This window comes from Triturus cristatus, chromosome 12 (assembly GCF_964204655.1).
Source record: "Triturus cristatus chromosome 12, aTriCri1.1, whole genome shotgun sequence".
In the NCBI taxonomy this organism is placed as follows: Eukaryota; Metazoa; Chordata; class Amphibia; order Caudata; family Salamandridae; genus Triturus; species Triturus cristatus.
The window spans coordinates 827,602,822-827,630,814 of NC_140595.1; the positions used below are offsets into that span (position 1 = coordinate 827,602,822).

Genomic DNA, 27,993 nt, shown 5'->3' on the forward strand with positions numbered 1-27,993 from the left:
TAAAACAAGCATATATTTTATATATATAAACCATTGGCCTAGAGTTCAGTTATTGAGTGTGTGAAACCATTTGCTGACTGAGTGTGTACAATAAATGCTTTACACTGTCCTCAGGTACTGCCTTACTGCTCGACCAAGCTACCACTTTTGAGAGTAAGGTCATACCTAACTTTGACCTCTATCAGCCTCTGGGGGACTGTGGACTCTGTACACCCTGTACCCATTAGGGAACAGTATATACAGAGCCACTTTCTCACATGTCCTCAAACCAGCAAAGGACATTTTCAAAGAACCTACCAGGGCAAGAGTAATAAACCCCAGGATCGACAAAAAATATAGGTCAGCTCCTGGGGACCCTACGTACATTAGAGGCCAGTTGCCTCTGGATTCCATCGTAGTCGCAAATGCTCGCAAACGGGCGCACTCGCAGACAACTGGGGATGCTCCTCCCCCGGACAAAGAGTCCAAGGTGCTCGAGACCTCCGGCAAACGGGTTGCAGCCCAGGCAGCTAACATATGGCGTATTGCCAATACCCAGGCGCTCCTAGCTCGCTACAATCGCGCACACTATGACACATATTAGAAACCCTACTCCAACATCTCCCTGACCAATACAAACAGGGAGCAGAGATCCTCATCAGGGAGGGACAACTCCTCACAAACGCATCCATTAAGTGTGCACTGGATGCCACAGATACAGCTGCCAGAGCAATAAACACCAGCGTCATGCTACGACGCCACGCCTGGTTACGAATCTCCGGATTCAAACCTGAGGTTCAAAATAACATCCTCAATCAGCCGGTTAACCCCGACTACTTATTCGGGCCAGACGTTGACACCACCCTAGAAAAAATAAAAAAGGACACAGACACTGCAAAGTCCATGGGGGCTCTCCAAACGCAGACCTTTCGGAGTGGCTCCTTTCGTCGCCCCGGAAATAGAGGAGCAGGTAGAGGACAGGGGTCACAGCAAACCTACAACAAGGGCAACACACAAAGTACCTACGATAAAAACACCCGGGGTGGTTATCGTGGCTCCAGCACAAAGGGCAGAGGACGCGGATACGGCAATACCAGGTCCTCCCCCAAGAACAAACAGTGACGCCCTCTACCTTCCTCCCGACCACATAACACCTGTCGGGGGAAGGCTACAAAGGTTCCTGTCCACGTGGAACACCATCACCACGGACAGGTGGGTCAAAGATATTATCAAACACGGTTACTGCCTAGAATTAACCTCCACTCCACCCACAATACCACCAAAACACCGTCCTATGTCCTCAGAGCACTTAGCGCTCTTACAGCAGGAAGTGCTCAGTATGCTGGAAAAAGGCGCAATAGAGGTCGTACCCGTCCACGAGCAAGGCACGGGGGTGTACTCCCTGTACTTCTTAATACCAAAAAAGGACGGGTCACTCAGACCTATACTAGACCTGAGACCCCTCAACCGCTACATTCTCTCAGAGCATTTCCACATGCTCACCCTACAACAAGTCCTCCCGCTGCTCAAACAGGGAGACTTCCTGGCCACGCTAGACCTCAAAGATGCGTATTTTCACATACCCATTCACCCCTCACACAAAAAATATCTCAGGTTCACTGTTCAAGGGCAGCACTACCAATTCAAGGTTCTTCCCTTCGGCGTGACAACAGCACCCAGAGTCTTCACAAAGTGCCTAGCTACTGTGGCTGCACATCTACGGAGGCAACACATTCACGTCTACCCTTACCTGGACGACTGGCTTGTTCAAGCAAAGTCAGCCCAGCAATGTGCCAGCCACATGTCCCGCACCATTCACCTTCTTCACAGTCTGGGGTTCTCACTAAATTACCCAAAATCACATCTCCAACCCGCACACGTACAACAGTACCTAGGTGCGACCATAGACACTCTGGCAGCCACAGCTCAGCCAAATTTAGTAAGGATCAACAGCATGCAAATGCTGATTTCCAAGTTCAAACCCCAACACTCCCTTCCTGCGCGAGTGTTCATGCAGTTGATAGGCATGATGGCCTCCTGCCTCTTCATAGTCCCACACGCGAGACTACATATGCGCCCGCTTCAGGAGTGCTTAGCACGTCAATGGAATCAGGCTCACGGGCAACTAAAAGACCTAGTGTTGGTGAGCGGTCGGGCATACAACTCTCTGCATTGGTGGAATCCACAAAACCTTTGCAAGGGCCGACCGTTCCAAGAGCCTGTTCCACAAATAATACTGACAGCGGACGCGTCTCTCCAGGGATGGGGAGCTCATGTACTCAATTACACAGTGCAGGGACTATGGACAATACAACAAAAGAAGATGCACATCAACCTTCTGGAACTGATGGCAATCTTCCTGGCAATGAAAGCATTCACAGTACACTTGTGCAACAAAGTCGTGTTGATCCGGACGGACAACATGACCGCCATGTACTACATACAGAAGCAGGGAGGAACACACTCTCCACAGTTGTCTCATCTGGCTCAGAGCATGTGGAGGTGGGCCATTCAGAGGAACATGTTCCTCATGGCGGAACACCTCCCCGGCAAGGACAACCAGATGGCGGATCTGCTCAGCAAACACAGCCACCAGATGCACGAGTGGGAGTTACACCCATCAGTACTCCAACCGTACTTCCAGCAGTGGGGTCATCCAGAGATAGACCTATTCGCCACAAGCGAAAATGCAAAATGCCAAAGCTTTGCCGCCAGGTTCCCACATCCGCAGTCGCAGGGCAATGCGATATGGATGAACTGGTCCGGCAGATTTGCGTACGCTTTTCCCCCAGCACCATTGATACCGCTGGTGGCACGCAAACTCAGACAACACTCACTAACACTCATCCTGGTTTCTCCAACATGGGCACGCCAACCATGGTACACCACCTTTCTCGAACTTTCCGTGGTGCCGCATCAAAGGCTGCGGATCAAACCCGCGCATTTGACGCAGAACCATGGCGAGATTCAGCACCCAGATCCGCAACAGCTGAACCTGGCAATCTGGCTCCTGAAGTCCTAGAGTTTGGCTACCTGAACCTGCCACCTGACTGTATGGACATCATTAAGGAGGCTAGAAGACCCACTACCAGAGCTTGCTATGCAGCCAAATGGAAAAGGTTCGTAATTTATTGCACTAACAATAACATTAACCCGCTAGACGCATCCATCCAAAACATAATTTGTTACCTCTTACACCTATACCGATGCAATCTGGCATACACCTCAATACGTGTCCATTTGACCGCAATATCAGCCTATCTCCAGAACAGGCAGCACCTCTCTTTATTCAGAGTGCCTGCCATCAAAGCATTCTTGGAAGGACTCAAACGAGTAATTCCTCCAAGCCACCCACCAGCTCCAATGTGGAACCTCAACTTGGTCCTCACCAGACTGATGGGTCCACCCTTCGAACCTCTGCACTCATGCGAGATTCAATTCCTCACCTGGAAAGTAGCTTTCCTAGTAGCGATCACCTCTTTGAGGAGAGTTAGTGAACTCCAGGCACTAACCGTTCAAGAGCCATTCATACAGGTTCACGCCAACAGGGTCGTACTACGTACCAACCCCAAATTCATGCCCAAGGTGATATCGCAGTTCCACATGAATCAAACTATTGAACTGCCTGTTTTCTTTCAAAACCCACAAACTGTCGCAGAAAGAGCACTCCATACACTGGATGTAAAGAGAGCCCTCATGTACTATATAGACAGGACTAAAGTCTTTAGGAAAACAAAACAACTTTTCGTTGCCTTTGCCCCGCACCACAAAGGTAACGCCATCTCCAAAGCAGGTATAGCCAGATGGATCGTTAAATGTATTCAAATTTGCTATCAAAAAGCTAAACGCACATTAACGATTCCCCCACGAGCCCACTCAACACGTAAGTTAGGGGCCTCCATGGCTTTCCTGGGAAACATTCCTTTGCATGATATATGTAGAGCAGCCACCTGGTCCACTACACACACATTTACCAAACACTATTGTGTAGATGTGCAATCGAAACAGCAGGCAGCTGTAGGACAGGCTGTTCTCAAAACTCTTTTTCAGACCGCTGCAGCTGGCACTGGTAGCCGCCGCTAATAGAGGGTACTGCTATATATTCTATGCACAGATATGAATTCAGCAGCCCACATGCCTCGAACTGAATATGCTACTTACCAGTGTGCATCTGTTCTTGGCATGTAGGGCTGCTGACATTCATATCGCCCACCCTCCTCCCCGGCGCCTGTAGCAGCTGCAGCTCTCAGAATTACTGTAAGCATGGTCATCACTTTCTGTATCTACTCCATCACTGCCACAATGGCGAAAAACAATCTGAGGATGGAGAGGATGCCCATGCGCACTGTAGTCCAGGGGAGGAGCTACCTATCTCGTGATACTTCGAAGACTCTTCCAGGACAACAACGTGCAAACATCCGGACCCAACACTAGGCGGCGATCTATGCACAGATATGAATGTCAGCAGCCCTACATGCCAAGAACAGATGCATACTGGTAAGTAGCATATTCATTTTTAAACAATTGTTTTAAGCTTAAATGAAACCCAAATAACCCTCCTTATATACCTGAGCTACAGCCTCTCAACAGCAGTAATCCTTTCACAGTGCAACCATTGTCCCATTGTAGCATCTTTAAGACCTGTTGAGCGCTAAGACAAAGAATAAGACAAAGAATAGCAAATGAAGGAAAATAAATACCCTTTTAAATATAGTTCCCCGAGGATTGTGGTATTATACATTCTTAGATAGCATGTACCCTAATCGCTGCCGTACTCCAGCACATGTGCAATGAACTATGCCAGGAAGTAGAATAAAGGGTGACATTTAATCATAAGTGCCTGAATTGTTGAATACATTAACCAATGTTTGGGATTAACCAAGCACTCACAAATAAATAAATGCATTTCTCTAACGTGCGTTCATTCCTACATAGGCAAACCCACATGGGAGCTAATCCCATGGATATAGGGAAATTGAACCGTGATGCCACAAAAACTGCTTAACGAAATCACACCAAATTTGGCAGAAAGCTAGATCTTGGCCCAGAAATCGAGCTTTTTGTGATTTGGTGTTATTCATTTTATGTTTAAAACGTTTTTATTGAGACAAAACAAACCATGGGGGAGGGGGATAGGAGGGCAGGATACATGGAATACAGTCAAAGAAAAAGGGTGCAACTCCAGAGGGTTGGCAATAGGTAGCGCGGTAGGTCAGGGGGAAAAACACAGTAAATGAAAGCTGGAAATACAAGCTGTGAAATCCCCGCACGCGTATCCGACACCCCAAATCTAAGCAATAAAAACCCCCCCCATCAACACCCCAATAGAACACAATCCCCCCTCTCCCATCCCCCATCCCCCATCCTCCCAGTAACGAAACAACAACACTCCCCCCCCCCCCCGCCCCCCCGTCCTATGGTCCCGCATCAGAGTAATCCTAACCAGGAAGCCCCGCACCCCCCCCCCCCCCCCACCCCGGGGGGTCCCCGTCTCACATATAAGCTAGTCCGCCGGGGTCACCGGTGGCGTCAGCCTGAGAAGTCTAAGATACCTCGGGCAGGTGAGCTCCCGGAATTCAGTGGACAGCAGCGCTAGAAAGGGTTGCCATAGCTCTTCAAATTGGTCTATCTCCCCCGCAACCGTAAGCGACAGCTTCTCCATCCCCAGCACATGCCAGAGCCTATGCAACCAACCGGTGATGGAGGGGACGGTGGTTGTGCGCCAGTGGATTAGAATGTTCTGAACCGCAGACCCCAGCGCGATTGCGATCTGCCTACCCCTACGGGACTTCAGTGGGTACATTAGGTCATTGGGGAGGCCCAACAGGACATACGCCGGGAATCGCGGCAGCTCTATCCCAAAGTGCTTATCCACCTCGTCCAAGACTTCCTTCCAGTAGGCGGTCAGCACTGGGCAATCCCAAAGAATGTGTGTAAGGGTACCTTCCTGCCCACAGCTCCGCCAGCACCCCCTGTCAGTGTGTTTATGCATTTCATACAGTCTCTCCGGGGTGTAGTACCAGTATGTGGACACCTTAGTAAAGGTCTCCGTAAGGCCCGTGTGATATGCAGAGTGCCGCGCCCGATACGCAATTTTGTCCCATTCCTTGTGGCTGAGTGTCCTACCCAATTCCCTGTGCCAACGCTCCCTCCCCGGGTTGTAATAGTGAAACGGCGGGGGTTGTAGGTATTTGTACAGATCGGTGATCAGTTTAGCGTCGGAGGTCCGAGTAGCCAACCACCTCTCATACGGTGTAATTGGACGGGCGGCGGTGGCACGCACCTGGGGCTGGAGGGCCCAATGCCGAACTTGCATGTAGCGCAATCTGTCCAGCTCCGTTAGGCCGAACTCCTGGCGGAGTTGCTGAAAAGGAGCCACTCCTTCCGGGCCATAGATCTGGAAGAGTGCCCTGCAGCCCGCCTGCACCCAGTGGGAGAAAACCCCCGGCTCCATCCCTGGGGAGAAGTCCGGGTTGCCCGCAATGGGCGTGAGCGGCGAAGGGAAGGTGGTAAGGCCCCGGGCCTCACAGACCGCGTCCCACACACGCAGGGGGACCCGCGTAACAAAGGAAGCGTAAAGATTAGGGGGGCGATGCGCACGGCGCAGGAATGGAACCTCTTGTAAGGTGCGGCCCGCCACTGCCTGGTCTTGGAAGAGCCAATGTTTGTCGGACTCCCACCTGCTCCACTCCACCAGATAGCGGAGCTGCGCCGCCTGAAAGTACTTACGGAGGTCCGGAATGCCGAGACCCCCCGCTTCCGGAGCAAGCGTGGAGAGGACCCTCTTCATGCGTGGCCTGCGGCCCTGCCAGACAAAGCGGGAGATGTCAGCCTGCATTTGTCGTATCCAGCCCACCGGGGGTTGGAGCGGAAGGGCCCGGAAAAGATATAGTATCTGGGGCAACACCGTCATCTTGACCGCCGCGATTCGCCCCAGCCAGGACAGCAGGCCTTTGTTCCAGCGGCCAAGCTCGTCCTTGATCTTCCTGCTGAGGGAGGCATAATTGGCCGTAACCATCTCCGGTAATGTAGGCGCCAGCAGAATCCCCAGATACGGCACCGTGGACGAGGACCACTGCATGGGGAAGAGCCGCTGAAGATCCCTCCTGGTTTCCGCAGCCAGGGACACGTCTAATGCCATCGACTTGCTCATATTCATTTTGAAGCCGGCCACCCCCGCAAAGGCGTCCAGCTCTCGGAGGCAAGCAGGCAGCGACCTCCTAGGGTTGTCCAAAGTCAGCAGGACATCGTCCGCGTAGAGACTGACGGTGTGGACGTACTGGCCCATCCGGACCCCGACAGCATCCGGATTATTACGAATCCTCTGAGCAAACGGCTCCATGTAGAGGGCAAACAAGAGCGGCGAAAGAGGGCAGCCCTGCCGCGTGCCGCGCTCGATGGCAAAGCCACCGGAGCTACACCCGTTGACCCGCACCGACGCTGAAGGATGCTTATAGCAGTTAAAGACCATGGTGCGGAACTTATCGCCGATTCCCAGTTTCTTGAGGACCAGCTCAAGATACGGCCAGTGAACTCTGTCGAAGGCCTTCTCCGCATCAACGGACAGCAACATCCGCTCCCCCGAGATCCTTGAGGCCTTCTCCAGAACATGCGTCACCCTCTTGGTGTTGTCAACCGTCTGTCTGCCGGGCACAAAACCAGCCTGGTCCGCCTCCACCAGGTCGGGGAGGTGTGGACTCAGCCTGGACGCGAGAATCCCCGTGTACAACTTGAGGTCGACATTTAAAAGCGAGATGGGTCGGTACGAGCCGCAGAGGGTCCGGTCCTTCCCAGGTTTCGGGATTACCGCGACCGTCGCCCTCAGGAGATCCGGAGGGATGGCTCCCGGTTCGGAGAAAGAGTTAAATAGCCGAGTAAGGACAGGGGCCACGGCCGTGCAAAAAGTCTTGTAAAATAGCGACGTGTACCCGTCCGGGCCCGGGGCCTTGCCATGTTTCAGCCGCGCGATAGCTGAAATCACTTCCTCAACATGGATGTCCCGCTCCAGGTGGTCAGCCTGAGCCGGATCCAGTACCGGGAGGGTCACCGACTCCAAATAGCCGTCGGCATCCCGTGGCGAGGAGGGCTCCTCAGCATACAGCGCCTCGTAGAAGCCGCGGAAAGACTCCGCTACCTCCGCGTCCCCGGAGACAACCCCCCCATCCACGCCCACCAATTCTTTCACAACGCTGCGGTGTTGCGCAACCCGGAGCCGGTGTGCTAGGAGCTTGCCACATCTGTCCCCCCCAGTGTAGTAGGCATGTTTCAAGCGTAGGGCGGCGTACTCCGCCCTGTCAAGATCCAGAGCCGACAGGAGCTTCCTCGCTGCCTTCAACTGCCTCCACACCCTCGGCGCCCCCGTACGGCGGTGGACCTGCTCAAACTCCCGGACTTGAGCTGTCAGCTCATCCCTCTTCAGTTGCCGCTCCTTATTCTCAGCTGCAGAGATAGAGATGAATTCCCCCCGGAGGACGGCCTTCAATGCCGCCCACTGTGTCGCCTGCGAGGTGTCAGTGTTGCTATTGTGGGTGAGATAGTCCTGTATGACCTCCCCGATGCGTTGCACCACCGACTTTTTGTGTAGAAGTGTATCCCGGAGGCGCCACACCCCCCGAGAGGGGGAGGCCGCCGGCCACTGGAAAACGCCGGTGACTGGGGAGTGGTCAGACAGGGTCAGGACCCCGATGTCCGCCGCCGTGGCAGCGGCACGCATCGGTCCACTCACCAGGAGGTAGTCCAGCCGTGAGTAGGTTCGGTGTGCGTGCGAGAAGTAAGAGTAGTCCCTATCCGTGGGGTGCATGGAGCGCCAGAGGTCGTGCAGATCCATTTCCGCAATCCGGGCCCTCCCAGCCCGGGACAGTTCCCCCGTCTGCGGGAAGCGCTGCGCCGATCTGTCCATCACAGAGTCAAAGACAATGTTGAGATCTCCCCCCAAGATAATGTGGCGGTCGGGGGAAGCAGTGACATCCACCAGCGCGGAATCTAGGAAGCGCTCTTGGTGATCGTTTGGGCTATAAACGGAGCCGACCGTAAATGCTATGCCTCCCAGGCGCATGCGATACGCAAGGAGCCTCCCCTTCTGTTCAGCACACTTATGCAACACCTCCCCCCGAAAGGAGCTCGCTAGGAGGATGGCTACCCCCGCCGTCTTGTTCGCTGCCGAGGAAAAGAACTGGGTAGGGAACTTAGCAGAGCGCATCCTATGGCAATCTCGGGGCAATAAGTGTGTCTCCTGCAAAAGGCAAATGTCCGCCTGCGTCCCCTCCAGCAACGACAGGATCGCTCTGCGCTTCACCGGGTTGTTCAGACCCTGAACATTAAGGGTCACTACCTTTAGGCCCGGCATTCCTCGCGGGGGTCGGGAGCGCCATGCAATGGGCAGGGAATCAGCGGGTGGGGCGCACGGGGCCGCAGCGCAGGACAAGCCAAAACAAAGCGGGCATAGACAACATCGGACGGGACCTTCCCAACCCCAAAACAACCCCCTCCCCCACCCAAAACACAACCCTGGCAACTAGCCACCCACAAACTCAAACACCCCATAGTCTCAGTCAAGCCCCAAAACGGGCAAGTCCGTAGAAAAGAGCGAAGTGGACGTCCAGCCACTCACCTCCAACCGCTCCCCCCCAACCCCCCCGCCCCGTACCAAGCATGTAAAGAAGCTAAAGACATCTCCCCCCGGAGTGTGTGTTAGGCCGTCAAGGCCACGCTAGAGGAGCCGGTCGAGTCCCCGGCCGCCGCCCTCAGGGCGTCGGCCATGTCCGCTCTGATGGTAGGGGAGTCCGGGCGCCCCACACTGGTCACTGAGCGCCGCCTCGTTGACCTCCGCCGGTTCCGTCTCTCCGAGGACCTCCACGACGGCGTAGCTCCCTCCTCCTCCGCCGCCGTGAGCCCCAGGACACCACAAATGTCTTGCAAGGAGCGTAGCTGGTGTAACACTCCGTTCCACCGAAAAATCAGGCGGAAGGGGTGACCCCAAGAGTACGGCGTCTCATGCTCGCGCAAAAAGTCAGTGGCAATCCTAAAGGACCTGCGTTTCTGCAGAGTGATGGCGGAGAGGTCCTGGTAAAGCGCCACCGGCCGATCCCGGAAAGTCAGGGGCTGTTTCCTGCGGGCTTCAGCCATGATGCGTTCCTTTAGTGGAAAGTCGGGCAGGAAGGCCAGAATGTCCGGTGGAGGTGCCGATGACTGGCGCTGCCGGCCAACCCTGTGCGCCCTGTCAATGCTGATGGGAAAGTCCGCAGCTTCCCCCAGGATCTCTCGGAACAGGGCCCGCAGGTAGCTCCCCAGATCGGACCCCTCGTCCGCAGTCGGCACGCCACGCACTCGGATGTTGTTCCTCCGAGATCTGTTCTCAAGGTCCTCGGAGTGGGCCTGGAGCTCCACACACTGTTCCCGGAGGCGAAGAACGTCCTGCTGGAGGTGGACTATCTCCTCCGCTCGCTGTTGGCCCTCCGTCTCCACCGCTTCCACACGCTCGCCAAGGCCCTCCACCTCCCTGCGCACTTCTCGGACCTCGCTGGCCACCTCCCTCTTCAGTGTCTGGAAGTCCTCCCTGAGGGAGCTGAACAGTTCCTCCATAAAGGCCCTCGTGACGGGTGGCTCCCCTCCAGTCACATCCGCCGGAGCCCGGGAGGGCCCCGGTGAGGGCTGCGTCCTGTCCCGCAAGTGCTGGGCCCTGCCAAGCATGTCCGGCAGGGTACGGTCCCCTTTCTTCGGGCCTCCTCTTCCAGACATCGCTAGCTCCGCAGTCGGGCACCGATCCAGGCGCTCCAGGGATGCTCAGCCGCCGGCTAGCACTCGACCTGGGTATCCCCCACGAGTGAAGTCGCTGCGTCACAGGTGACAAAATGGCGGCCCAGTCCGGTCACCGTCAGCCGCAAGAGCTTGTGTGAGACAACCAAGGGGGCCGCAGCAGAGGGGTCTCATCAGCACATCCCTCCGGTAATCAGCCCAGCAGCAGCGGGGGTCACTTGCATCCAGCAGCTAGGACTCCGGCGAAGGCTGCCACCACTGCTCCTTCGGGGACAAAATGGCGGCCGGGCGGAGCAGGCCAAAACGACCAGGCCCAACGACACCACCGGGGCCCCCGAGGCACCCCACAGTAAAATAAGTTCCACCACCGGCCCCCGTCTGTCACGCACAGGGGCCCAGATGGTCCAACCCCATCAGGGAGTCCGCTGTACCTCGGCTAGGGGTTAGGGCCTCCGCAGTGCGAGGTGTCGCCGTCACCAGTCTGAGTGCCGGGGCACCCGTCCCAAGCCTTCCACACCGTCGGGTCCCTTCCCGCAAGGCTCCTTCAGTCACCGTCGAACGGCGGGCCAGATCCCCTCCAGATCGCAACTTTCAGCACCAGGCCCAGCCGAGGCGCCCGGACAGCTCTCCAATGCGCTCCGCCCCTCGGGCTCGCCGTCGTCGTTCCTTGGTCTCGATCGAACTTTTTTTGGGGGGGTTCCCCCGAGGCGATCCGAACCAAAACAGCACCAGTGTGCACCCCTGATGCTCCGCCACGCTCCTCTCCCGCGCTGAGCCTCAGCGGGGGGAGAAAAGCATAAGAAAAGGGCTCTAGCTTGGCCGGGCCTGAGGAGCTACGGGAGGAAGCGTCCGCTCACCCCGCCATCTTGGCCACGCCCCGTGTGTTATTCATTTTAGTAGTTTTAGGGAAATTAATGTTCAAAATATATACACTGCAGAGAGCATCCTTGGAGCAAAGAGATCTTGTGATAAGACCACATTAGCCGCCACCGCATCAACAAGGATGTGGCAGCAGCCAATTTAGGACTCTAGACTCAGTCCCCTGTCTTAATTTTTTTTTTTTTTTTGAATGAACACATATAGGGGGGCAGAGAAGGAATACTCTTTCCATTTAAGCCATCCCCCTAGTGTGCTGGGGGCGGGTAGGGGTGCATGCCTCCTTCCCGAGCCTCCCTAAGGCACCTGGAGCCCATCCCTCATGGCCAACGGTAATTTAAAGGGGCGGGTGCACAGCTGTTTTCCCCAAGCTTCCCTGAGGTTCCAGGGACCCCACTCCCCTGGGTCCGATTCAGTAGATATAAGGGGAGAGGGAGTGCAGCCTCTTCCCAGTATCTCAAAAGGCCCTGAGGACCCCATCCCCCACCTACCCCCCCCCTCCCTCCCCCCCCAACATTTCAGCAGTCAGAGGTCATAGAATCGTTGGTGGCAGTATGTGCACCTTAAATTTGTGCTGCAGGATTCCGAAACAAAACATCCCATGATGTTATCTGCCAGACTACACAAACACCAGTCCAGAACGCAGCTGCTAGTGGAGGTTTCGGGGAGTTTCAAGGCATTCTGCAGGCTTTGCTTGCTTACTCCCTCCCTCCAAGTGCTAGTTTACCTTCATCCACTAAAAACAGTCTGTTTCTGGGATGTGAGCACTGCTATATATGTCGGTGGGGGGGCGGGGCATCAGATTTGTTTACATTCGGCATTTAAAAAGTGCTGCTGTTGCTCTGTAGAAAAGCCTGTTGTACTGTGAGATCATTTAGGCACCCATTTTGGAGGTTAAAGACTGAATGCGTGACAGCCCAGACACTCACCTTACAGGGAACTGGGCCGTGGGACCCCATCCCCCAGGTCCGGCTCAATGCTTTTGTATCGGAGAGCCCACCCATGAGAAGACTTGTGTAGGCTGCCACCGGGCAGTAGCTGCAGAAATGCTCCCGCTGGCTGGGAGCACACCTTTTTTCGGAGATTGCTCCCACCTGACTGGAGCAGAAAAAGGAAAAAATCCTCATCCCACTGGGCGGGAGAAAGCCGGGCTCCCGCTGCATCCGGGATAAATGAATGCTGGGGAGCCGGCTGTGCCATGGAGTCCATGCCCCCTCCATCGCCCCAACAGCCCCCAATGTAGTTGGCTCCCCAAGTGGGACCTGGGAACCCACCTTAGGCCTTGGGGAACGGGGTCCTTGAGGCCAGCATTGGCTCATGGAAGGGGGCCGCATGCTCCCCTCCCAAATATTAAAAAGAAATATATAAAATAATTGCAGTCTCCAGGCGGCACCCAGTGTAGGTGCTGGCAGAGGGGCCGTGGGGCTTCCCCCACAACCCTCAATGAAAATATAAAGCGGTGGGTGTCCTGGATTGGCCAGGGACACCCACTATTATTATCATTATAATAAACTAAGCATACTGGGGGGATAAGTAATAAATGAGGGGAAGCAGCCTCATTTATTATTCACTTCTATGAATGAGGGTCCCATAATGCCATATGGTCTTTTTAGGCACATATCATCTTGTTGGTGGTGCCTCTAGAAAAGGCAGGGGCACCACCAAACATTTTATGTTGGGGGGGGGCTGCAGGGAGTGCATCGTCTCTCCCACAACAATAAAAAAAAAAAAAAATTGTCTCCTGGGTCAGTAAATCAATTACCCCCAGAAGAGCTTACCATATTTTTCAGGGCACTCCGAGCTGGAACTTAATGCTCTTCAGCCGGAGTGCAGAGTCCACAGCCTGTATACAGCCTTTGAAGTGGGGAGTCGCTGCAAGAGGCATGCCTTTGAAGTGCACAGATACCCTGCCTTCCTGGCCCTGGCGCCAGACCAACTACAGGAGGCATGAAGCCCTTTGTGTGGAGCAGGACACTGCCTATTCAGGTGTAACTGAGGCTGGGCCCAGCTCCTCCCATCCTGCCAGTGATAGCCCATCCTTTCACACCTAAACTCCTATCCTATTGTGTGTGGCTGTCTAGGAGGAATATGCAAAGCTCAGCTGCCATCTACAGCCAGTGATGTGACCAGAGACCGGCTACAGGCACCAAATGGCTAAGGCAGCAAAGTGCCAGCTTCCTAAAAGTATCGTCAAAATGGAGGGGTTGGGCCCTTACCTACAACCACCTTGGGGCTCATATATACTATGAAAACAGACAACAGTAGGTGGTTGCAATACTCAAAACACAATTTTACTTGTACAGGAGGGACATTTTACTAAATAAATATGGCCCCAGATTCCTTTTTTACAATTGATTTGAATACATTTGAATACATTTACAATTTGAACATTATTACAGGAAAGAGAGAAATTACCTACAGTCAAATCCACAAAGTGTAAATTTGTCAAAATATTCTGTGCTCAAATGTAAAAAAAGAAAAAGCAACATACAAAAAACACACAATTGACTGTTCAAAATTCACCAGTCCTATCGTTCATAACGCCAGAGTGATGAAATTACAACTAACGCTCTTGGTACACAAAGGTGGGGTCCTAGGAAAATCTAAAATGGGCTTAAAGTCTTTTCTTTTTCCTACAACTTTGAGTCCTCCATATTGATGTCTGTTGTGCTAAGAAACCCGTGGGTGATGGTCTACGAGTTTCATATCCCTAATTCCTCTACGTTGTGACCAAGAAAGATATTGTCACAGTCACTTTAGAGGATTGCCGTCTCTTGTACCAGCCTTCAGAAACTCAAATGAGTAAAGTTCCAACGTCCAAATGGCCGTGCATCCTCTGAGAGGTACTAAGACCTCTATCTGTTCTTCCTACAGTGCCCCAAGCTGCAAGAAACTGGTTTCTCTGAGTAGTACATGAGAATTCACCCAGCCCTCATCCTGAGGAGAACCCGTAAAGGAATTGGGATTAGATTCCAGAGACACCAAACATGAACCATTTAACTCTTCCCATTTAGAAATTACACTTATAAAATGTAATGAGACAACTCCCATGTTATCCTATAAGAGAGATAGGCTTTGCAGTAGTGAAAAACTAATTTAAGAATTTGTAATTAGCAGGACATGTAAAACTTAAAAGTATATGTTCAACTTTTTAAATGCACCGCACCCTGGCCTTGGGCTGACAAAGGCCTACCTTAGGGGTGGACTTATTTATTAAAAAAGAAAGTTTGTGTCTGGCAAAAGGTTTATTTTGCCAGGCCGACATGGCAGCTTAGAACTGCACACAGACTAACTGAGACATATTTAAAGTGCTACCTAAGTGGGTGACACAATCTGTGCTGGAGGCCCACTAGTAGTACTTATTTTACAGGCACTGAGCATATGTAGTGCACTTTACTAGGGTCTTATAAGTAAATTAAATGTTCCATGTTTTGGGCAGAGAGCACTAGTACTTTAGCACTGGTTAGCAGTGGTTGAACAGTGATAGAGTGCAGAGTCCTAAGGTCAACAAAACGAATTCAGCAAAAAGCAGAGGGCAGAGGCAAAAGGTTGGTGGTGACCCTGCAGAAATGGGCAGACCAACACTTTGCATTAAATAAAAACAGTCCAAGAAATTCACTGAAAAAAAGAATAAGGTTAAAGGGACCTTCTAGTAGGTAATAATGTCAGTTAAAATGTATTGTTTTAAACAAACAAACCCACTGATATTCCCCAGTTATAGTTATCTCAAGTAGCTAGATATTGTGCCCTAAAGTAATTATAACTTGCGCCTTTGCCAGGCACTGCTTATGACCTCATGTATTACATCATTCGTGACCTGTCCTGTGAGATCATTGAGAACTGACTTCAAGATCTGAAATGACATTATTGATGACAGACCGCGCACGGCAACGGCCAGTGAAAGAAGAAAAAAACCTCTGCTCCGCATGCTCTCCCTTAACAATACATTTCTAGCCGATCTCAGCATAGAATGGGGATTTACAAACACTTCGTAACACTAAACAACATAACCTCAATGCACTCAAGACTTGACCTCATATTTTATCACTTCAGCCTTTTCTGTACCTTCATCCCTGGTATGATCCTCAGCTTATCCTATTTCACATTTTTACCAATTCCAATCCACACACACCAAGCCTTTTAAACCCAGAAGACTCTCCTGCGCACAGAGAAAACTAACTTCCTCTGCCTTTCAGAGAATTTCACGTCTTTATTTGGCCATCTCAGCCCACACAGGATTATCGAGGATGGCACTTGTGTTTACGAGAAAAACATAACCGCTACTGCTTAGAACCTTGCACCCCACAACTCAAAATTTCATGTAGAAAACACATCCAACCATGGTTCTTCTAAACCCTAACCAAAGCAAGAAGTATGCTCAGGAAGAAGAAAGTGAATGGGGAAATAGGAAAGACTCCGCTACTGTCCAAGCTCAGGAAATGAAGAAAAGAATTCAAAGTTGCTGCATCCTCTCTTAGATTTGACTGCATTCAGGAGCAAATATCCTCTCCCAGTGCACGTGGACAGTAATTCTGGCACATCAAACAATTTTCAACCCCAAACAATGTAAAAATGCAAAGAATTTCTCACAAGCTTCACACAGAAAATGCAACTGATAACAAATAACTTCAGTGTGAATGCCCCTCTAATCGGTCTCTTCAAACATTCTTTCATGTATGGCACTCCTCACCCATCACCATACAAGATCTGGCTCTGTCCATAACAGACCTAAAACCCACAAACTATTTTTGCAATACCAGCCAACACATAACAAAGACAACTTCCAATCTTTCAGGACACATGGTACAATTTGAATAATGCCTCCCTTGATCATGGTTCTTTTAGACTCCACGGAAGGCATCCCACATCATCTCTCAATCGAACAGCGTAGACTCGACCCTGCCCATCTGCTGTGCGTAGGGAGAGCTTTCGAAGAAGCAGCTGCCAGCCAACTAATATCTATTTATTTGAGGAGGTTTATATAGCGGGAACATGACACGTAAGGATATCAGAGCGTTGTACGTAAAGCAAACATGTGATACATAAAATGGAATAATTAATTTACTCTCTAAAGAACACCTCCTGGCCAAACATCCGTCCGGATTTAGGCCATATTTCAGCAGTAAAACTGCCACATTGGATGACATGATCTGCATTTTGGACCAGGTTTTCTCAGGCCTGCTAGTGCTCTTTGACCTTTTGACGGCCTTTGACAGTCGACCATCGGGGACAATTTCAGACACTTGAACTGCTACAAGAAGGTTCCAAGCTGGGTCAGCTCCTTCCTGACCAACAGGTTCCTGTTGGTGAATTGCACAGACCACACATACAAAATGCTCCGTGGTGGTGTTTGCGGATGTTATCGGTATTATGCAGAGGTATTCTGACCAGTACATGGGGTGAATAGGAAGAGCGGATGGAAGGTGAGCCATTGTATACAATACCACTGAAGGAATCTCGTCTGAGATTTCCCATCTGTACTGGTTCAAGATTGTCTGTTGCTCTTCCTTTATGTGCCTCTTCTTCCGATGCATCTACAAGTGGCCCCAGTATGTCAATGTAAGTAGTCACCTTGTCTTAGAGTCAGTATATTATCCGTTCCAAGCATGCCATTCAAAGATTTCTTCCAACTAGTCCTTTAACCGGGGTATTCTTATTTTCAGTTCTTTAAGAAGCATTGTTTGGCGATGGCACCTCGCCTTAGTCCGTGCTTATCCTGCTGCATGATACTCGGCCATGTAGAAGAGCCAAAAGAGAGTCTGATGCCTGATGGATTCCATTTTGTGCTGTGCGTTATTCCAATGGCTACTCTGGGTTGGGCAGGCCCTTAGCACGTGTGCTGTGTGCATCTCCACCACTTCAAGTTCCCTTGTAATGCTGCCATGTGTGGGCTGTGTATGCCTAGTGCTAATTCTGCAAGATTTCTGAAGTAACTGAAGAACGTAGCTCTTCTCTGACCTGTGTCACTTCGTGGAAATATGCTTTTGCGGGTTTCATCTTTACATGTAGGTCATCTGACCTCCGTTTTCAGCATAGCTGGGTTATCAACTCTGCATATATTCATTTTTATCTACCATTTGTAATCTCTCCATTTCATCAGCAGGGTGTGGAGTACCGAGATCTTGTTGCCTGTTAGTTTCAGCTTTAGCTTTTTAAGAATTTGCAAATTTTAATCCTCAATGGGGATGTCACTGACTGAATCTATTGCCTCTTTATGGAAGTAATTTTTCCACCTGCGTATAAGAACTGCTGCCGTTTGGCCGGATTAACTTGAAATAGCATTTATAAACGTACTTATTGTGATAAAACAGAACTCTGCCTCCATTATGTTTAGTTGTACTTCATGAATGATTTAAATGTTGTGGTAGGTCGGGAATATAGGAGCTGGGTCTTCTAGGCACTCGTTACTGTTCAACATACCACGCTTATTTATCCCTGCCTCCTATCAAGTTATTTGTGGGGTCATTCAAGTTTGCATGCTCAGCAGATTCGGGTATTTCAACTGTGTTTTTGTTTCCTTCCCTAATAGGGCATGTGGATATGAAATTTTATTTGATAAGCTAAGCTGACGTATTGGAGAACCGTGGCTCTGTTGGGAACGGGCTTGAGGTTATCGAGGGTTGTTAGCGTGAAGGTGCGCTATCACTTGAGGTGCCGTTGGCTTGGGATGCAAGGGATGCGTACGCGGCAGCGTACTGTTGACGTGCGTTCTAACTGTATTGCATCTTTCTCGATTGCCTCCCTCCAGCTTGTGTAATCAGATGGTAAACAGCACGCTCAGCACTGGCCGTTCGGAGGAGAACGCGACTTCTCATCACCGTGACAGTGAATTAATGGTCGAGGAGGAAGAGGACACCATCATGAGTATAGAAAACACCACCCTCTTCTATGTGTCGTGCTTCCAGTATCTGATTGTGGCGCTGGTCTTCACCAAGGGCAAGCCGTTCAGACAGCCCACCCACACCAACTGTAAGTGGAGCCCTTGCGTAATCCTGTTAGTACGCATAGTCTGAAGATGCATCTCTGCACGGGGATGCGCAACGCTAACCTTGCTGATTAGTTACTCTGGCCACACACTGTTGTCTGCAGAAAATCTTGGTTGAAATTCCCTCTTGTAATTCTATTCTTCCAGATCCCTTTGTGGCTTCGGTTAGCATCATCAGTGGCTTCATGATCCTCATAATGATGTATCCCATCCCAGTCATCGAAGAGAGCTTTGAGGTAAGGGCTGGAGTTTGTAAATTGGCATGTGGAAGAACTACTTTATATCGCTCTGCATTCACAGCGCCAACCAGATCTGTACGCTGTCCACAAGTTAAACTAGGCACAACTTGCCAGCTGTGTATCATGGTCCAGGGCAAGACCGTGGCATTGCATGGCTTGCTGTGTAGCTGGACCCTAGTAATGCTAAGAGTCATAGCAGAAAACCTCTGCAAGTGTATCTCTGTATGACCCCTCTAGACACAGTTACAATTATCACTATGCCTTGGGCTAGTTGCATTTCAGTAGAAGCAAAATACACACTCCCACTACATGTTGCACAGTTTCTCATCTTTTTCTGAAGAGACCAGGCTCTGACTGCAGTCTGATTCCAGCCTGTCCCAGACCACACACGTCAGCTCAGCGCTGTAATCCTAAACCGGACTCTTACCTCCAAGATCATTCCACAGCTGGCTCTGGACCCAACTTGAAGACTATCTGATAGTAGCCAGAAGCCTTCGTGCACCCATAAGAGACGGGCTGGAACTGGATCCTGCCTTCGGACCACCCTCTAATTGAAAAAGGACTAGCTCTGCCCCCTCTCTAGATCTAAACTCGAGGGTACTATAACTGTGTCCCAGATCCAAAGAAAAGGAAATGAGGTACAAGCAGTTTATGCTTGAACCGAGACTAACCGTTGGAAAATAGGGTACTCTGCTCTCTACTCGAGATATTTGCTTTATTCTTTGTGCATCCTAGAGTGATACCGCCAGGTCTGGTACTTTCAAGCCCAGATGTGTATGCTTCCCTTGTAGAACCAGGAGAGAAGACGAAGAAACACCCTAACACTCAGCTTAGACATGCTTAGGAGACACAGTGCGTGTCTTCTTTGCATCTTCTTCTACCTCAGGCCCCTGCGTATGCTGAAAGGATATGACTGCTAACTGTTTGAAGGGTCGTCCAGTGCTCTGCTCATGGAAAGTTAGCAGTCTTTTGAGGGACAAACAAAATTAACACCATACAAACCCTTCTCAAACTATGGTTTGTGCCAAGCAACAGTCTGACAAAACTTACTTGCCTGAGGACAAACCTGAAAGACTGCTGGTTCTTCAGGCCGCCTGCCTACGAAAAAGAAGACAATCCACGTAGTGACCTATTTCAGATGTTTGTGGTTCCTCCAGCCAGGCAGCTGCGTTCTGCTGATGTTCCCACCAGACTACAGTGTATGTTGCCCACCATGTTGTCGCCCATTCTTTTGTTTGTCCAGGGGTGGTTTTGTAATCTTTTATGGTTTCTTTTTGTTTCTCTGCAGCTGGTGTGTATCCCCTTTGACTGGAGGTTCACCCTGCTGGTGTTAGTCTTTGCTAATACTTTACTGTCTGCATTCCTGGAGGTAAGTGCAAGGGCCTTCTCACATCCTACTACTGCTGTACTTCTTGTTTTGGTTTTGGATATTCTGTTAATGTAGGGGGTTTGTAAGCGGGCAGGGGTTTGTGGGCGTTTGACTGGCCACATTTTAACAGCTCTTCATTTATACTTTCATGAGCTAGAAACCACATGATTTAGAAAACTGGTAAGTAATGATAGGAGGAATCGAACCAGACTTTGTCCAGTGAAAGATTGTGTACAATAAAAAAAATAAAAAAAAATAAGTAGGCAGTGACATATAATGTGGAAGAAAACTGATGTCTGACCCATTCGCTGTTATGCTCTTACATTTGTCCTATTATTTAATTGGGTAAATAATTTATTAATACCTTCTGTCAAAAGATAAATCAGGGGGATGCGCTGCAAATGAATTATTTCCCCTTCCTTCCTTCCATCGATGAGCTCTGATTTGTGATGTGTGTGTGCCAGAGACTTTTCAGAACCGGAGAATTTAAGCTTTAGAAAAAGGACTGCTTCTGCTGTGCATGTGGCCACCTGCAGACCACGGCTGCTCCTTCCTAAGCACTTTGCAGTTGCCAGCCCTTGCTGCTCCTGGACGTAGGGGAGTCAGGATTCAGTTAATCTTTTTAGACTTGCGGAGCTCAGGTTTTCAACTGCTCCAAACTAAGATGCCTCCCAGTGAACCTTGCAATAATGAAAAGTGAATAAAACCTGAAAGTAAAAGGGAGAATACTGAGAACGCTTACAGATAAATAATAGCTGTGAGTGGCAGCAGGACATGTGAACAGGGCCGAGCGGTGGTTAGCTCTTGGCTTTTACATCTGCACAAGAGCATATCTGAAAGAGACTGTTAGTTAGATTCCTTACCTTAGAATTACCCCAGGCATCAGACTGGATCCGGAGATTTTTTTCTTAGCAATGCCCCTGCGCGTCGGTAGTTAGCATCGATTGACTCCGCGTCCGGCGTCGTTGTCGCCGGGATGACATTGCGGTGCCTACATAGAACGCCCCTGCACATTGACGTCAGTTCTTTATCCATGCCAGCCTATTGCAGATCCGGCGAGAGCTACCCCTCAAGTCATTTTAGGACTAACCTTTTTCGAAGTTTTATTGACTTCTTTTCAAGTCCATCGACTCCTGGTGCGCGAGGGATGTACCAACGCTGAACCGGGTTTAAACCTTGCGACTCCTACAAACTGATGTCTGTACTGGATCTGCACCTCGTTTGTCTTTGGTGTCTGGAGCGCGACCACAACCCGAATTTTTGCTCTGACTGCCAGGCCATAAATCCAAAGTCTTTGCGGGAGCGGTCCCGAAAGTTATAGGAGGCCCGGCGGTCGGCTCTGCGTCGTTCCCGGTCTCATTCAAGAGTAAGGTCTCGAAACCGCTTGTGGAGCCCCCACACCTCGTCACGCTCTAAGTCTTCAGGTAAGTCCAAGAAGAAGAAGGCGAAGAAGCGCCAGCGCTCTTCGCTGGTGCTCCTACGGAGGGCCCCCGTGGATCCAGGCCTGGATCCGGAGCAACGCCGGTCGATCTTACTCGACCTTCCCTGGCGCCGATCCCGGTGACGACACCCCAGCTGCCAGTTGTGCCCCCGGCCAGCGCCGATGGCAGAGGGTACTTTTGTTCCCCTGTTCCTCCCTGGCGTTCCCTACCGGCCAGAAGGTGGTGATGAGGACTAGGAGGGGTCGCTGGACCCTTTAGCAGACCAGCTAGAAGAACTGAACTGGAGAGAGGACGTGGGTGGCGCCAGTGGTCTGGACACTTCTCCAGACCTTGGCATGCTTTCTCCCCCTACCGTGGCAACAGACGAGGGAGCGTCCTACGCTGTAGTGATGTGAAGGGCGGCCGAGGTCTTGGGCCTTGAGCTTTGAGCTTTCTTCAGTGGCAGTCAGGACTAACCTGACAGGTGCTTCAGCCTGCAGCATCCTCCTCCGACCCTTTTCTGCCTTTCAGCAAAGCCCTCACTGATGTCCTCCTGGGCACCTGGTCCAAGCCCAGCACAGGGGCTCCTGCAAAAAGGACGATTGCCCTCAGCCATCGTCTAGCCCCAGGCGACCCAGTTTTCGTCACCCAACACCCTTCCCCCGAGAGCTTAGTGGTCCAATCCTCTTCTTCAAAGGGAGCATGTCCTTCTGCTCCAGATAGGGAATCCAAAAAGTTGGATCATCTTGGAGGCGCATGTTCTCTTCCTCCAGCTGAGGTCTGTGAATACCGCGTGCCTCTTGGGCCGATATTCCCTCACCATATGGGATACGGTTGCGCGATCGCCTCCCCCACTAGCAATCAATCACGTCGGACAGGTGGGTTTTGTAAATAGTCTGAAGGAGCTACTCCGTCCCTCCCTCCCCTTCGAGACTACCCCTTAGTCTATGCCACTGTCTTTCGATCGCATGTCAGAGGATAATTTGGTGCTTCTCCGTTAGGAAGTCTCAGCTCTCTTTGCCAAAGTAGCTATCAAGAGGGTCAGTGCGTCAGAAGTAGGTCTTGGTTGCTATTCCTGCTACTTCCTGGTGCCCAAAAAGTACAAAGGCATGTGTCCTATTCTAGACCTCTGAGCCCTCAATTGCTTCCCCCAGAAGGAGAAGCTCAAAATGCTCACGTTGGCTCAGGTCCTCTCTGCCCTCGACCCTGGAGACTGGATCGTGGCGCTGGACTTGCAGGACGCCTATTTCCATATTTGCGTCCTGCCAGCAAACAAACGCTACCTACAGTTCATCGTGCTCCCCATTGGCCTTACCAGTGACCTCGGGTGTTCACGAAAGTGATGGCGGTGGTCGTAGCTCATCTGCGCAGATCAGGAGTTCCTGTCTTCCCCTATCTCGATGACGGGCTGTTGACGGTGGGCTCGCCCCAGGCTGTTGATGTGGTCCGTTGGCTGCGCTGCCGCCTCTGGTGCAGGAAACCAGGGTTCGAGCCTCTAGGTCGCGTCCACATCCTGTGAATCTGGGCAAATCACTTAATGTCTCCGTGCCTGAATTTGTAATGTAAATGAGGTGCTATGTAAAGTGCTCCAATACCTTCGGGTCGAGTTCGCGCTATATAAATATGAAGAAAGAAAAAAAAAACGGCGGACCTCCTGCACTCGCTAGTTTCACTATCAACGTGCCGAAGTCACACCTGGCTCCCTCTCAGACACTCCCTTTCATCAGAGCTGTTCTGGACACAATACAGTTTCGGGTCTATCCTCCAGAGCAGCGAGTCTGGGATATTCGGGCTATGATACCGATGTTTCAGTCTCTATCCTGGATTTTGGTGAGAATTACTCTGAGCCTGCTGGGCCTCATGGCCTCCTGCATCCTGCTGATTGATTATGCCAGATGGCATATGCGGGCTCTGCAGTGGGACCTGAAGTTCCGGTGGGTGCAGCACCAGGGGAATCTTTCTGACTACGTCCAGATCTTGGAGGGAACTGCACAGAATTTGCAGTGGTGGCTAGCGAACCAAGCTTGGGTCAGAGGCAGATCCCTCTCCCATCCCCCACCAGACTTCACAGTGGTGGCCGATGTGTTACTTCTAGGATGGGGCGGCCAACTGGGAGAGGCGGAGATCAGAGGCATCTGGGCTCCATATCAACCTTTTGGAGCTTCAGGCGATTCGCCCGGCACTGAAAGCATTCCTTCCCTCTCTCAAAGGGACAGTGGTGCAGATGTTTACAGACCGCACCACCGCCATTTGGTACTGCAACAAACAGGGCAGGGTGTGGTCGTGGACCCTGTGTCAAGAGGCGCTTCGCCTCTGGACATGGCTAGACCATGAGGGCATGACTCTGGTGGTTCAACACCTGGCAGAACGCCAGGGCAGACAAACTCAGCCATCGGTGCCTTGTAGATCAAGAATGGCGTCTTCACTCGGAGGTGGTGCAAGCTCTCTTTCAGCGGTGGGGAGAGCCTTGGTTAGATCTGTTCTCACCGAAGAGAACGTGCAATGTCAGCAGTTTGGAGCGTTGGGGTTTCCAAGGCTGCACTTGCTCGGCGACCTTCTTTGCCATGAGTGTAGTTGCGGCCTGCTTTCCGCTCTTCCCCCCCCGAGTGCTGAAGAAGATCAAGCGTGACCGGGCCCAAGTCATTCTTGTGGCTCCGCACTGGGCACGAAGAGTCTGGTACCTGAGCATGACCATCGATCCGCCAATCAGATTGCCCGTGCAATCTGAAGGATGCATTCCAGAGAACCTCTCCATGTAGGACAAATTATTCTTTCCTGCACCCCGTAAGCATTGTGTGCCAGTGGTTTTGCCAAATCTTTATTTTATTCTACTACATAGATGCATGATTTAATTTTACTGGAATAGTCTAAAACTAGATTTCATCACCACAGTTTGAATCCCTGAGCGTCTTCTCACTCGGCATCAGCTATAAGTCTCATGTTCCGCTCCCACTTTCCCTTCAGTTTGCTCAGGAGGTCAGGGAAGGGAGATTGTTTCAAGGTCCCCGACATCTGGAATGCTTTGTTTCACACTGGGGCTGAGAGCAGTCTGCTTTCTTAGGGGAGGTGGTAGAGGTTTTTTGTATAGATTTGTTGAAATGAAATGCAATATAAATATCATTAAAAAATAACTTTTTTTAAAACAGTGATAAAAGAGATCAAGCAAATTGACCTGTATCGATCGTAAAATAGCATTAAGATAAAAGTAAAGAAACTACAGGTTAATCCTCCTAAGACAGTAAAACCAGCTAAAATGTTTGTAGGCCATATTAAGACATTTAGTAAGACATTCTATAAATGTATTTGATGTTCCTTTACAAATGGTGTAGGGCAACTTCCACCAGTGGGCTGTTTGCGACCCTAAAAAAAGGATGCATGCATTCGTAGCATGTTGGCAACAGATACACATGCTATGCACACTCCTGCCATCTAGTGTTAGGCACGGACTCTGCAATTTGTTTTTCTCACGGAAGTCTTTATGGTCAGCGTAGTATCTCCTCCTCTACGAGCCATCGCGCATGTTCAGCAGCTCCTTTATTAGATTTTTTTTCCACCATCGGCCTTGGACTGATTGCGCTGAAAGTTTCGAGGCCCAAGTGGCCTATGGCTGCCCGGACAACTACAGAACCAACAGAGAAGACAGACACAGCTCCTGCAGCATTTGGAACCATGTAGGACACACGGCTGCGGCAGACTTCGAATGGTTTTCGTCCTCTACCCCCGTCAACAATGGTCGTCTCTGGGTAACAGGGTCTAAAAAGGTCAAATTATTTAGCAAGTACCCTCAGTGAGTGGCGAAGTACGCCTACTCCGACACCCATGACATCTGCAGCCTGTCTCTCTCGCCGGAGCACAAGGAGCAGGACTGCGTTGCGTGCAACTTGTTCAAAAACAAGACAACACTCAGAAGTAGACTTGATTGGAGACTAGCTCACACCATGAAGATGGCAACAGAGTCAGAGTTATCTAAAGAAGAAGCAGACAGCGAGGGTGAGTTGGACATGTATATCACACCCGCTCAGGGGCAACTCATCGCCAGCCCGCACTATGTCGCCTCCGATGAGTCCAGTCTGGGAGAAGAGTCAGACGTGCATCTTTGGGAAGCTACTCACCAGACTCCGGTGCCTGAATCAGGACGTAGAAAAAAGACTATGCCAAGAGCCTTGAGTACAATTGACCCACTCTGATTGAAGAAAATCTTACATAGCTCTGCACGCCACAGTGCGCCACAGCCCTCGGGCTCTGTTCGACATCGAGAGCGCACCTCGGAGCAAAGACAGGACAACAAGTTTTTCGATTCCAATTAGACAACCAGGTATATAGACAAGGAAGGAAGCCTACACCAGGTCCACATTGGTGCTGAAACAGCAGTCTGTCAAGCCATGCATCGGCATCAACATAACACCCACACCCAGCTTCGATACTGGAAAATGCTCTGCGTTGAGCCATTCGGAATCCAAGCAATCATTGGCTCCTATGAAACAAAAGGAACATGGTCACTATTTGACGCTAAAGAAAACCCTGGCTCCAACCACATCAAAGACGAAAGTGTCTTACTCAGCAACAGTGCCAGAGAAGCAGGTAACAGAATCCCAAGAACAAGTCTTACAAGAGGAAGAAAGCAATATTTTTGAAGGCCTACACAAGAGCACCATAAGCAGTCATCCAAATAGACAGGATCAACAATTGGATGGGCCGCAGCCGCTACCTAAGAATGGTCATTAAACATTGGGCCACAAGCCCCATGCATCAACCTTTATCCCCCACACATAAGATCACCCTCATCTACTCGAAGAGGAAAAAGGGTATAGCCCTGAGCTTGAGGAGTATTCTTCACTCTCGGAGAGATACCCACCTCACTCAGCCCAGAGCCACGGAATGACTGACGTATGTAGGTAAGTGCCCCTTTTTGACATGGTCACCCCCCACTTTTTGCCTGATGTTTGATGCAATTTTGACAGGAGTGCTCTGGGTTCCTGCTATCCAGGTCACCAGTGCCAGATCTCTTGCCGTAAAATTTTACAATTGTCCCCCCAATTGGCAATACCTTTAGCACCCCCTGTTAGTCCCTAGTAAATTGTACCCATGGTAACTGGGGCAGGAAGGCTAAAGAGGGTCCCTCAAGCATGTATTATACCACCCTAAGGGACCACTCAGCACACTCATGCCAACTACTATTATAGGCTGGTTGAGATGTTGCTGAGAAAAGTGAAAACACAATATGGCACACCTATTGCGTGCCATGTCTGCAGCTACTGCATGCAGTATAGGTATGTCACCCTACAGCAGGCTTTAAGCCCTAAGGCAGGGTGCACTATACTACATGTGTGGACATATCTGCTTGAGCAGATATGCCTCTGCGATGTCTTAGTTGATTCTTGGATATTACAAGTGAACAGGGAAGCCATTTTCAGTACCTGTGCTGGACAATGGTAATTACGAGTCCCCCAGCTACATGATGACTTCACAGAAACAAAAGATGTTTGGTATCAAACATCTCGTATTAATAAGCCCAAACAGTGATGGATTTATTAATACATTCACCCAGAGGGCACCTTAGAGGTGCCCCCTGAAACCCTACGGACTACCAGTGTACTGGCTGACGTGTAGACGAGCCAGCCACCACAAACCGGTTTCTGCCTCCCCTGCCAGTGAGAGCCCATGCTCTGAGAACAAACAATGCCAGCTCCGGCTGGAGGTGTTGTCACCCCCGCCAAGCTGGATTGCTAAGTAATCAGCACATCAAGACAGATGTCTTCAAAGGCCTCCGCCGAAATTGATATGCGACCCAGGCTTTCCCCAGACAGGAGAAATGCCACCCCCTGCCCGGGCCAATTTGGCACCAGGACAGACAGGAAAATGAGCTAGTCAGGAGGTGTGTTCCCCATCAGGCTAGTTTCCTATCAGGCTAGTTCCACTACAAAGGTGGGCTATCTGATGTGAAAACGATAACTAGTATTCCACCTTCGTGGTTTTTGGAGGAATTTCGATCGCTGGGTCAGAGTGGGTGTGTGAGGACTGGTATAGGTCTGTGAATAGATATGTCAGTGGTTGTACGGTTGTGTGAGTGGGTGTACGAGAGGTTGTATGGGGGTGTGAGTAGGTGTGTGAGTTGTTCTGTGGATGATGCCATCAGTGATGTCATTGACAATGTCATGAGTGATGTAATATGTGAGGTCATAAGCAATGCATTGCGGGGGCTTATGTGATAGTTCGCTCAGGTAACTAGAACAGCCGAATTTCTCTGGTTTTATACAAGTGAAATCTGACCATAACTATGACGTCCCTGTAACCTTTTTTTTCCAGTGAGTTTGAGTTTAAAAAAAATTCTGTTTGCTAACTACAACGACCCTGCAACCTTTGTTTTAA

General features: G+C 50.7%; 1 protein-coding gene across 2 annotated transcripts in view; it reads left to right on the top strand.

Moving 5' to 3' along the window:
* LOC146782995 (polyamine-transporting ATPase 13A3-like) overlaps positions 1-27,993 on the top strand; it is a 374,238-nt gene that overhangs the window by 323,266 nt on the left and 22,979 nt on the right. The window contains exons 29-31 of one of the 2 annotated variants that reach the window (XM_085638059.1): positions 18,359-18,579; positions 18,743-18,831; positions 20,123-20,203. In XM_085638059.1, coding sequence (XP_085494185.1) covers positions 18,359-18,579; positions 18,743-18,831; positions 20,123-20,203 — 391 coding nt within the window. Of the gene's footprint in view, positions 1-18,139; positions 18,234-18,358; positions 18,580-18,742; positions 18,832-20,122; positions 20,204-27,993 lie in introns of those variants that run through there. The other variant, XM_085638060.1, reaches the window with a different exon arrangement.